The 12,164-nt window shown below is 42.9% G+C and overlaps 1 protein-coding gene across 1 annotated transcript; it reads right to left on the bottom strand.

Annotated features, from left to right (window-relative positions):
* Positions 1 to 1,154: 1,154 nt before the first annotated feature.
* Positions 1,155 to 10,124, bottom strand: LOC115403813 (phosphatidylinositol N-acetylglucosaminyltransferase subunit A-like). The gene is made up of 7 exons (XM_030112821.1): positions 10,002 to 10,124; positions 9,264 to 9,728; positions 8,825 to 9,095; positions 7,920 to 8,052; positions 7,067 to 7,199; positions 4,136 to 4,342; positions 1,155 to 2,808 (listed from the first exon to the last, which is right to left on the bottom strand). The coding sequence occupies exons 2-7, from the start codon at positions 9,702 to 9,704 to the stop codon at positions 2,548 to 2,550; spliced, it is 1,446 nt and encodes a 481-aa protein (XP_029968681.1). The 5' UTR covers positions 9,705 to 9,728; positions 10,002 to 10,124; the 3' UTR covers positions 1,155 to 2,547.
* Positions 10,125 to 12,164: the final 2,040 nt, after the last annotated feature.

The raw sequence follows: 12,164 nt of genomic DNA on the forward strand, positions 1-12,164 counted from the left end.
TACAACAATTAACAAAACTGCTGACAGGCAATACGTCATGAAACCAAATAAAACTTCCAAAACTATGCTGAGTAAAGACATGAAATGTCTAGAACACATTAGTACTTCTTAAATGAAGTTTCTAAATGCAGTAAGTGTAGCTGTAGGTCAAAAGTTTCCACTGGTTTTCTGATCTCTGTGAGGCTGAAGGAGAAAAAAAAGACCTGTCTTGTATGTTGCACATATCCACTTACTGGGTGATCATTTCTGTGTGTTTTCTACTTTGCTGGGTTTTTTTTTGAGTGAATACATGATTTCCAGTGAGACTGTGTGTCTTGCATCTGCAGTAGTGACCGTAGTGAAGCAGGAAGTCTCCATTTTCATGCATAGTTACGGTGCTGCTGAACTCTGTTCACACCCGATGCAAATCCTCATTCAGCCCAGAAAACACAGAACAGTCTCACCTCGACTCGGTCTGGGCCGACACTCTGACCCCTCCCTCCCCTGTGAGGCGAAACTTAAAGGATAAGTTCGGTTTAAACAGTTTTCATGTTGTTTATAGAACAAAGTAGAACAATATCCTCACCCAGAAGGGTTTTCTGATCCGAAAAGTGGTTCAAGAGAACGTTAGATCCATAGTCGAGCTGCAGACCTCCGTATGCTGTTAGCCAATGGGGCATGTGTGGCGCCGGCTCCCAAAACGGCTTTAATCGTCCAAAACTCATTAGTTTCACCAACATTTCCTCCTGGTCCCTCAGCCTCTCCTCCTCCACAGCCCGGGGTCGCAAAATACCTGCTGTTGTGGTTTTACAGATCTCTGAAGTGAATACGGTGATCTGGAAATAAACTGAAGTACATTCACCAAGAGACACAGTAGGTGGCGCTGTGCACCCAAGTTGTTGGTCGCCACCCGCTCCAAAGAAGAAGAAGATGATGTTTGCAGTTCAGAGATCTGTTTTTGTCACACTCATTTTGAAGAAAAATTCCAGGTTTCTGATAAATATGCAACAACTGAAGCAACTGAGTGGCAGAAACACAAAATACACAACTTCACAAATACATCCGTTTCTCAAAGTAAGTGCAGTATCATCAAAAAGGTAAATGTTTATTTTCCATTTTTCCTTTTCATATTGCATTTTTGACACAAGAACTGTTAAAAAAAGAACAAATGAAAAGACTGAATAAATCAGTTTATTAAAAATAAATCTCAGACACATGGACGTTTCACAGTTTTGATGAAATCATGTCCATTGTATTCCGTTTGCTTAAAAAACCCAGAGGTATATGTTAAAAGTTCAAGTCAGTGGTACATTCCCGTTTTAGTCCTGCTCAGTGGAACAAACGCTCACCGTCCAAAACATCAGGTAGTTTTTACACAAAACCAAAAAAATCAATAAATGGCAGCGTCATGGTGGAGTACTTGAAAGATCAAGCTGCTGAAGTTCCTCCAGAGAACCAGGCCTTCAGAGTTCAGTCTAGTAGACAAGCGCCTCTTCCTGTTCAGTATCATAATGCCTCTAATGCCGAGGCCGCGGAGTGTCGCTGTGTGAGTCTCAGAAATAAGATCTGGTACGATAAAAACATCAAATATATTCCTCAAACTCGCATCAGGCTGTGTTCATGGTATTTAAAATATAAACTATCATGATAAAACCCAAAGGAGGCTGAGCTTCACCGTCGGAGCAGCATCGCTGTGGAATGGGAGCTTCTCCCTTCACTTTAAAGACTCGGTGATGCAGAAATGTCCAACTCTTGCTCTCTTTGACCTTTTAATTTTTCAAACTGCCTTAATTTTAGTTATTTACTATTAATTATCAGTCACTGTGGAACTCCATAATCTGTGTGTGTTTTAGGGCTGCAAGATATTAGATGAGCAGGTAATAAAGAAAGGTTTAATATTGTGATAATGATATAATTTGAGATAAATACACTTTAGTAGAACACTGTAATCTCTGTGCACGGACAACTGTTCCTTCAAGTAACAGTTCTGTCATTTGAAAATGTTTTAAGTAGTAAAACAAACATTTTGCATGAATTAATAATCAAAATTCCTTCCCTGTCAGTCTGCAGAGCGTGAACGCTCACTGTGTGGAAACCACTGATTACAGTTGACTCAGTCTGCTGAGATACGGATAGTTTACATGTTGATATCAAGATAACAACACATTTGAGATTGTGCAGCCGTCAGTCCGCCCACTGGGAGCAGTCTGGGTTCAGCGTCTTGCTCAAAGACACTGATACCACCAAGAGAATGTGATCAAACCGTTAAAGATGGGAGTACTGAATGCAATGCCCAAACATGATGGTTTTCTGCAAGACGGATCAGATTTCTCATCTCACCTACATGTATTTGTTCCCGACTCCCATCAAAAGAGAAAAAGTGCCTTCAGATCCTCCAGAAGCCTCCATTTAAATATTCCCTATGAAAACCCGGGAGCAGCCTGGTTAGGACGCTTTCGCACAAGATCCTTTAAGTAAAAACAGAAATGTAAACATTGCTTTCAGTGACCATGAGCTCGTTCACACATGTCCGTCGGCACCACGAGTGCAGAGGCGAGAGGAGACGGTTCATGTTTCACTGCTTCGCTTCTCTGCATGTTTGGAATGAGTCTCAGTTTCTACCGTCCACAGCCCGCCGGGCCCGGTGGCGTCGACCGCCACGTCCATGCTGTGGTCGGGTACCAACCACCGCAGGAGCAGCAGGAACAGGAAGTCCAACACCGCCACGAAGGCAAAGATGGAGCCGGCCACGGCGCCGCAGTGGGACCTCAGCCTCCGTAACCGTCTGTCCAGGGGAAGGACGTCCTCTGTGTGGACCCGGTCGTACACCTGAACAGGGAAGCGGTGACATGATTGACTGGAACCTGCTGCGACATGAAACCAGCCAGACGCACAGAAACAGCCTCAGGCACGTCCACCAGCCTATCCGCTCCCATCACGCCAGTAATCCCACCCCTCGTCTTACTCCTCAAGATGTTGGTGCTTCACGGTGCGGTGACGGGAGAAACACTTCTTTTGGAAAAACACGGAGAGCAGACAGAAACGTTGTCAGTGGAATTAAGTGTGCACTCTGTGGAAGAAGTTCTATTTACTTCCAAGCACTGAGTGCTACAAACACTCCGGAATCCATCGTCATTATCAAATTATTTGTGCAAGTACTACAAGTTTCAAACACACAGGAAGTGGAAGTGGTTTTCAAAAAGTGCTGTTTTCAGAGATTCATCAGGCTGTTGTTTTGTAAGAAATCACAGGACAAGCTTCCTATTTTCACTTGTAATCAAACGTCATCTCAACCCGCAGACAGAAGGCGCTTCTTCTGATCTGTGCTGATAAACTAAAGGACTGTGTGAAGATGAAAATAAGGTAATAGGGGTGTAACGGTACACAAAAGCCACGGTACGGTACGTACCTCGGTGTAAGGGTCACGGTTCGGTACGTTTCTCGATACAGTGGGGAAAAAGTAAAAAAAAGCTCACAAATGTACCAATTTTTTTTTTTTACTCACTGGTGTATTCGTCGTGTGATTGTGTGTGCCGAACCGTGACCCCCGTACCGTGACGGTACGGGACGAATACAAATACCGTTACACTCCTATAAGGTAATAAAACTTGCTGTGTGTGAGGAAGAGATCATTCAGCCGATCTGCAGCGACTCCAAACTGTCTTTAACGCTTCCTACTGGGCCACTCCCACGTGAGAAAAGGTAGTATTGTCTCTAAATAAATAAACATTTAGGTCGCCACGCCACAAGAAAACATGTACGATTCACAGCTGGAACGTGAGACTGGGCCAGACTGCGTCAGTCACTGTCAATTATCAGCAGTTATCAAGAATAACGGAATCCATCAAAAGCCAAAGCATGTGAGTAAAATAAGTTATCAAGGCCCCGGGGTCACGCTCCAGCTACGCTTTGAGGTTTGCAGAATCTGCATGCGGGATGGTGAAGGAGTTCCCCTTTTCCCTCCTTTCTGCAGGTCGTACTGCACCTCATAAACATCAGGTCCTTCAACAGGCTGTTTATACAGCTGTCCAAAGAAGTGCAGGAGGTGACGGTGTAGGTTTAACCTGCATCGACAAAAAGCTGAAAAAGACATCGACCTGCATCAAATCCACTGGGAACATTTGGGGAATGAAGCGGCAGGTTTTGGTCGGCCTACTTTTTCAGTTCTCTCTGCCACGTTCTTCCAGGTGTAGAGGTTTCGGACTCGGGCGTGGACGGAGGCCGGAGGGGGGGCGGAGCCGGACCGCTGCCGGGCGATCACCGCCTCCAGGCCGGCGCACAGCGAGCGCACCGTGGGCTCGCAGAGCATGATCAGGTCCTCGGGCAGCACCTCGGGAATGCCCCCAACGCGAGTGCTCACAACCTGAGACGGAAGACAAACAAAGCATGAAAGCATTTCAGTAAGAAAGAATCACATTTCCAACGATCAGGATCTCTGTGAGGCTGTTTAACAAAGACACTCTGATTCAAAATGGGTGAAAATTAATAAATAAATACAAATCTACCACCACTCTTCTCCAACATCTTCAAACTTTACAACTACGGTAAAACATTTTTACTTTTGTACATGGGTATGCCTCAGACTGTGCTAGTTTTGAGTTTGAAGGTTTATTCATCATCTTCCTAGTTACTAGTTTATTTGACTACCTGGAGAAAGCAACGAAAACATCCTGTAGCTTTTTAAATCCATAAAACATCAGTGTGTTTGCAGGATTTGTTATAAACATTATTTATACTGGGCGTGAGTGGAGATCTTTGTATAACTAGGCCTGAACAGGAAGTGTCAGTCCCGGGCACATCCATCAGTAACGCCCTGAAGCGTCTGACCTCCAGCTCATCCATCACCACGGCCTTGTGTAAAACGGTCCCAGTCTTGGTCAAAGATTCATCGAGTCGTGCACATTAAAATGTGAAGCGATGGCTCCGGATAAAGCTTAAAGCCCGCAGTTCTGAACACTCTGCTCAATTATCTGTGATTAAAAGGTTATATTTCAATAAAGTGTTTTCGAAATTCCACGTCCAGCAAACGGTGAAGCTGCGTCTACGGTCTCCACTCCGCTGGTCTGATGAACGCGCGACAAACAAGATATCAACCTCCTGAAGAGAAAACTTCATTTTCTTGTATTCAGCTGTTGTACTGTTTCTAGGAAGGCTGATGTGACTCAAGGATCAGCCACAACATTATAACCACCAACAGGTGGAGTAAATAACACTAAATCGCTGTGAAGACTCAAAGTGCTTCGCAGTTTATTGTCCCTGTGACTGTAATACAGGAAACTGACAAAATCAGGTGAGAGGTCACGATGTTATAACAGATCAGTGTATCATTAATTTCATGATTGCAAAAAAGAAAAGAGCGGAGTAAGGCACCGGACAAGCTTTTCTCTTCCTGCCTCACTCGCCTGCTGTTTGGATGAACTCCACTGCACAGATCTGGCAACCCTGTGACCTGCTGTCAAGCTTAGGAGGATAAAAATAACTCTTTCTGATAATAAGCTACAATCGACACGCAACGTTTCAGATTTAGTTTTCAGTCTAAATCACTGCAAACATTTGTCTTGCAAAGTAAACTCTCAGGATCGAACGCTGAGCAGCCGGCTTTGTTTCCTTTGTATTGCGAGCAGTTTGTTTTGGTTTCAAAGTCTTTTTTTGTGAGCAGAATAAATGTTCAGCTGCATTTATCCATCCCACAGTTTATTTTACTGTCCCGTGTGTGTATTTTCCACAGTTAAACATGGCGGAGGTCTCCCAGTCTCGATAAGAGGGTTTTTTTTCCCTCTCTCTGCAGAGACAGACCAGACCTGTGGACACGCACGCACGCACGCACGCACGCACGCACGCACGCACGCTTCCAACATACAACAGTATGTTACAGTCCTCGTTTAAAGGTGCATTAAGGAGTTTGCACGTTTTATGTGAAACAGTGCCCCCTGCAGGCCTTGGGCGTAATGCAGCTTAGTGAAAAACTCGTCCCTGTGGCTCGCGTGCACGGAAGAGGGAGACTCCTTCCTCACTCTTTTAGTAGCGCTCAAGTAAGATTGAAGTGTCTTCCACCTGGTGGAGTCTGTGTGGAGCTGTGGCAGTGCTAGAAGCCAGTCTGTTCTGACTTTCTGGAAGATCCTGCTCAGTTGTTGCTCACTAAGCATCTGGCGGAGTAATGGCGAACAAAATGAAACCTAACCAGCTGGAGCGCGCATTACGTCATTCCTTTCAAATTCTCCCCAAAAAAACTCTGGTGCCGGACCGGCACTGTGACTTTCAAGTGACAGTTTAGCGCCGTTAGAGGTACTGGTAATGAATATGTCAGGGCACATTGTACACATCATTAAAAATGTGTAACATATTTATGGTGGAAAATAAGTATTTTTAAAGTTGAAAAACTCCTTAATGCACCTTTAAGATGTGGCAAGTCATTTTAACGTTCTATGTCAAACAAAAAGAAAAGATGCTTTTAGTCTGTTGCTGCAGCAGACGGTGCATCGAGTCAGAAGAGTTAATGGGAAAATGACCAAAACTAGTACACAATAAACACGAGCAGGTATACACCCCTCACCCACTCTACCAAATCTGGACCACTGCAGCTACTGACCGGGAGAGATTAGCGCCAAAATGGACTCAACAGCATCACTGACTATTTAAGCAAGCTTGAATTCTGGAGGCAAATAGTCACTGCAGGTCTGCATCAGATGCAGTTTCACAGTTTTTCTAACTCAAACTTAATCTGCCTACTTAAAATCATCACAACAAAGTCATTTCTGTGATTGAAATTTCATGCGCGTGACAAATGAAATTGTTATGAACATTCATTTTGCTGTGTGAGAAAACGTCACACACTCGGCCAGTGGACGAGAACAAGTTATGTAAACTCAATTGTTGTGCAGCTCCGTTCATGTGTGAACACGCCTCATTGGAAAAGTACATGAAATTCACCAAAAAGGTATTTCGCAACCACTCTCCCAGTGTGTGTGTGTGAGCAGCGGTTTGCAGGTTGCAGAAGGGAAAGTTCAGCAGCCGGTTGAGCTGGTTCTTCCTGCACAGTGGAAGTGTGCAGAGCCATGGCGCTCTTCATGAACGAAGGCTGACAAACCTGCAGCCCACAGCTGGCGCCCTCCACGATGGCCATGCAGAAGGCTTCCGTCAGCGACGTGTTGAGGAAGATGTGACCCTGAACCAAAACCCCGCGCACGTCTTTATGCTCCAGAGCCCCCAGCAGTCGCACCCTGCAAACACAAAGTTAACACATGTGAGACTCAGCTACAACAACACTGCTACACACATACAACACTGAACTGCAGCAGGACGTTAATGCCTTACTTGTACACAATTCATCTATCTAGTTCAAGGTCACTGGGTGCAGAAGTCAGTCACAGGTGTCAGCATATCATTCCTACAGTTCACACCTCGACGGCCACAAGTTCAACACGCCACAAACACAAAGATCTATGGGCAGTTCACAGTCAAAGTTTAACCTTAAAGTGATGGCTTTTTTTTGGCGACGAGTATTAGAAAATGCAAACTGTGCACAGAAAAGGCTCCAAACTGGAATCCAACCAGGGATCTTGTGAGGTGAGAGCTGTAACCACTATACTAGCGTGTGACGCCAAACAAATCACAGCTCATAGAACAGCAGGGGGGAAGTCCAAGGTGTCCGGCAGCTCACAGCGTAATAACATCAAGGCAGCAATAAGAGATAAATGAGTCGTTAAGATGTAATAAAAACAATTGATTAACAAATAAGTAAAGAAGATCATTTAAGTATCATAAACATAGGCCAGGCAGTACAGGTAGCAAGGGTTTGTAAGCTAAAAAGCAAATTTATAGTGTTCGTTACAATTCCGAGTCCCATTATGAAATGGTGTGGCAGAGACTGTGTCCTGGGAAAGTTTTCAATGTTGCCTCCTGATAAAATCCCTCCAGGACATACGAGTATCCAGCGGTACCTGTCATGCAGCTGGTATTTCTCTCTCACTTCTTCCAACACGATTCTCTTCGGTCCCTCTCCACCAATCAGGAAGTGCAGATCAGGATGCTTGAGGCAGAGCTCTGGGATTATCCCACTGAGAAGATCAATTCCTGGGAGGAGAAGGAAAACGTCAACACTTCACTTCTAGGTGATTTATAAAGGTACGCATTAGGTTATGTTTGCTCATTCACTGTTTCATTAAAACCAATTCAGCCTTTAGCTTGTCTTTAGGCCAACATGTTTTTGGCTGCTGCAAACTGACATTTAACTGTAAACCTTCAGAGATTTGGAAAGTGGACAGACTGGATCCTCCAGAAAGTCACTGTCACCACACTGAACACACTTTCAATTCTTCATCATTAATATTCTGTCTTGGTGAGAATATCTGGATCTGACCAAATGTTAAATCACTTCTTCTGTGTCCTATTGTCTGTCTGTCTGTAATAAAAATAAATAAATCTAATTCAATCCACGAGTGACTGATTAATCCTGTTAACAAACAAACCAATCAACAGCAATAAACACATACACTTCTTGACAAAGGTAAAAAACTTTTGGAGTTGAATCCTTGTTGAGAAATCAAAATACACTCTTTTGCACTATAAATATAAATTGAAAGATTTTAATAGCTATGGAAAAGGCGGGGGGGGGGGGTATTTCTTACTGTTAAAGTAGAAATCTCAATTTTTTTTATAAACAATGCATAAAACAAAACTAACAAATGAACTTTTGTTCTCAACAATGTGTCAGTCATCATAGCATAAGGTAGATAGAACAAGATATAAAAACAAACTGTAGCTACATAAGAACCTTATTAAAGGAATATATAAAGTTGTCCAAAAGGCTCAATAAAGTTTTATCTAATGAAAAGGTGTTTGGTACCTTTGCGGTAGACAAGACGACTAATGACAACAATAGTGATCCTGTCATCTTGGCGCCGGGCGGGGTCAGGAGTGAAGTCTGTGGCGTCAACGGCATTGGGGATAACCGACACGATCTCTGGATTGAGGGCTGCGCGGAGGACCGTGTTCTCCTTGCTGGTGTACGACACGCACACGATGTGGTTGGTGTCGCACAACGACACGGTCAGGAGCTTGTTGGTCAGCACAGAGCTGACGTCGGCAAAGCCAAAGAGCGAGTGGTCTGTGAACACCTGTGAATGATGAAAATTTTCAGCTTTGTCTCAAGAAACAAAAGTTTCTCAGCAGATCAAAGACTGAGACTTAACTGTGGTTTTAGTGAGCAAATCTCACTTTCACTTCTAACACAGAGACACCAAACTGAATAAATGTCAAACATGGAATAAATGAGAGTGCCGTACCGTGTTCAGGCCCATAGTCTTGGCATGGAACAGTGCATCATGGGCCATGGCAGAGAAGGAGCTGTGAGCGTGCACCACAGTGATGCGCTCCCTAACAAACACACAGCGCATCAGGGGCAAACTGTGGAAGCAGGTTGTGACGGTGGACTGGTTGTACATCACCTGCAGAGGCAGGTAGTACACCTTCAGCCCGTTGGTCAGGTATCGGATACCTTTCCTCCTGCCGTAGGCGTGAGTGACAATCACCACCTTATGTCCCTTTTCAATGAGACACTGAGAAAGCTGATAAATGTGACTTTCTACTCCTCCCATGTTTGGGTAGAAGAAGTCAGACACCATGCAGATGCTGTGTTTTCTGCTGCACGCCCTGGCAGCCTCTGCAGGAGCCTCAGAGCCTGCGGGACGTGGAGATTTTGCAGCAGCAGCTCGTCGTCGGCCCATTGTTGAGGCTCGATGTGCTCACAGCTGAAACAATCACATGATTTACCAGTCAGTGAAAAGACAACAGCAGTGATTCAACAGTGAAAAGATGCATGTTACCACAGTGCGACTCAGACGGCCTCTTTTCAGCACACACCGCAACCGCGTTACGGATGAAAAGATCTGATTTTATTTGATCAACTAATCAGAAGCGTATTCTCTTATTTGACATTAGCATGAAGCTAACAGACACTGCCTGTCTTTCATACACTCAGCAAGCACAACAGCCAACCATTTCCTCATTCCAATATGTCTTACCTGTATTAAAACGTCCTGTTTATTCCACCCTCGGAAAACAACCGCAGACTTAATTGTTGGTTTCATTTTTATCCGTTAAGTCGGAGCTTTCGCTAGCAGCCCTCAAAGCTTCCTGGTTCTGTCAGACGTAATGACGTCAGACGTAAAGGTTAGCTCTGGACCAATCAGCGTCTTATTTATGACGTCACACGCGAGACGAAAACAAACTACAGTCGTTTAAATTTAATATTTATTCGATATTATTTGTTTAATTGACAAAGGTATTCGAGCTGACTTGTTGAGACTATTGTTGAGAACATTATTATTACTGTTATTATTATTATTATTATTATTATTATTATTATTATTATTATTATTACTGTAGTAGTAGTAGTAGTAGTAGTCGAAGTAGTTAATGATAATGACAATGGCAATAATGATAACAACCATCACCAGCACCACAGCATCGAATTTCTTTTACACAAAACTAGAATGCAAGCCACAAAAAATATGGATAGAACAAATAATTAAAAAAACCAGTGAGAACATCTTTAAAATTTGGGAAGGTACAACAAAATATCAGTGAACAAACAAACAAAAATCACTTGAACGACGATTTTTGATGTGTGATTTTTCTGAGAAATATTGAATCATTGTACAAATATTCTCATATGATTGTACTTTAACTGGGAAAATTCCAGTAACATCAGTTTTTCCTTCTACTGTGCAGAAAACATGTTTGTATTTTCTTCTGTAGTACATTCATCTGACCCAGAAAAAAAAGATCAAATCAGGATCAAAGTACTTTTGTTATTCTTGAAAATTTTGTCAGTAACAATCCAACGTCACTCAGTTCCTTCATAGCATTCCACGTGAAGACAAGTTGTGTAAAACATTTGGCCCTGAGAAACATGCCCACCACAGCAACCATTACAGCTGGCAGATAGATTGACATTACAAAGCATAAGAATCATTAACAAAATATAACATTTACTGTTTCATAAGATAATGACTGTTTCAACTTTATTCACTGGGATTCCCACCATCGTGTTGTTATTGTAACTGAAACAGATATATCGCAACACTGAGATCCCACACAAGATAATCATGGTCGGGCAGTTAGAGCTGGTTTACTTCCTTATGAAGATTAATGCCAACCATGAGAGTAAACGCAGAAGGCTGAAAAATTCCATAGCTCTCTAAAGTTGTGGTGTTTTTCCACCGATGGGTGCCAGTTTAGAGAAATGGTACAAGAACTAACAAGCAATCATTTCTCCAGATAAGCTCCCCTGTGAGGCTGAGCAACTCAAAATATTTCAAATAAACTCACAAAGTTTAGTAAAAACGCAACTATAGAAGAAGGATTTATCTTAAATTGTAACAATAATTTTTTTTTCAAATTGAGAGTGTGTTGAATGGTTCAACAATAAAGAGGGAAATAAGACACATGCAGTTGATTATTGAGATAGTTTTGTTTTATTAGAAAGTGGTCACAATTATAATGCACAATTAGCTAGATACAACTGTAAACCCAAAATTTTAATTCATAATGTTCAACACAGAAATATGGAGACACATGTTTTGAATGTTATTTTTGATGTCTTTTGAATTATTGGTTTTGTCTCCCAAAATAGGAAGAAAAAAAAACCCAAAGTTCTCACATTTTAAGTAACTAAAGAAAAAAACTCTCAATTTCAAAGTGGTGAGTGGCACAATAAAACAGTTTATAAAAGTGAAAACAGCGCAACAAATTAAAAGAAATAAAAGACAACAACACAGCTACAAAACAGTTCAAGAATAAACCCCTTCCCAGCTTAAAGCTCGTGTCCGGAGTTTTGAAAGAGAGGTTTTTTTTTAATCCAAAGTCTCAGGTTCCCCTCCCTCTGCTTTCATGAGCGACCAAGCCACGCCCCTTTGATTGTGCACGCGAATTACCTGTCCGGTGAAAATGAGAGCCTCCGAGTCCTACAGCATCCTCCATGTTGAGCTGTTTACGGTGGATGTTCAGCAGACAGTGGATATATCTGCTGCAGAGCTAACTCTCCTCTACCTGGGCGAGCGGCCGTGCTCTCTGGCTGCTCCACACTTTGATTGACAGCACGACAAGGCGGAAGCTTGTAATCTATTGGCTGAAGCTGACCGGTGCTTTTTCGGATAACATGGGGGTCTATGAGACGAAGGCGG

This window comes from Salarias fasciatus, chromosome 16 (genome assembly GCF_902148845.1).
Source record: "Salarias fasciatus chromosome 16, fSalaFa1.1, whole genome shotgun sequence".
In the NCBI taxonomy this organism is placed as follows: Eukaryota; Metazoa; Chordata; class Actinopteri; order Blenniiformes; family Blenniidae; genus Salarias; species Salarias fasciatus.

What these genes read in the sequence shown, in the direction of transcription:
- LOC115403813 (XM_030112821.1), bottom strand. Translation starts at nt 9,704, where the DNA reads ATGGGCCGACGACGAGCTGCTGCTGCAAAATCTCCACGTCCCGCAGGC. An exon ending in TCGTCTTGTCTACCGCAAAG is followed by an intron (nt 8,053 to 8,824) that starts GTACCAAACACC and finishes TTCTCCTCCCAG; the next exon opens with GAATTGATCTTCTCAGTGGG. An exon ending in AAATACCAGCTGCATGACAG is followed by an intron (nt 7,200 to 7,919) that starts GTACCGCTGGAT and finishes TTGTGTTTGCAG; the next exon opens with GGTGCGACTGCTGGGGGCTC.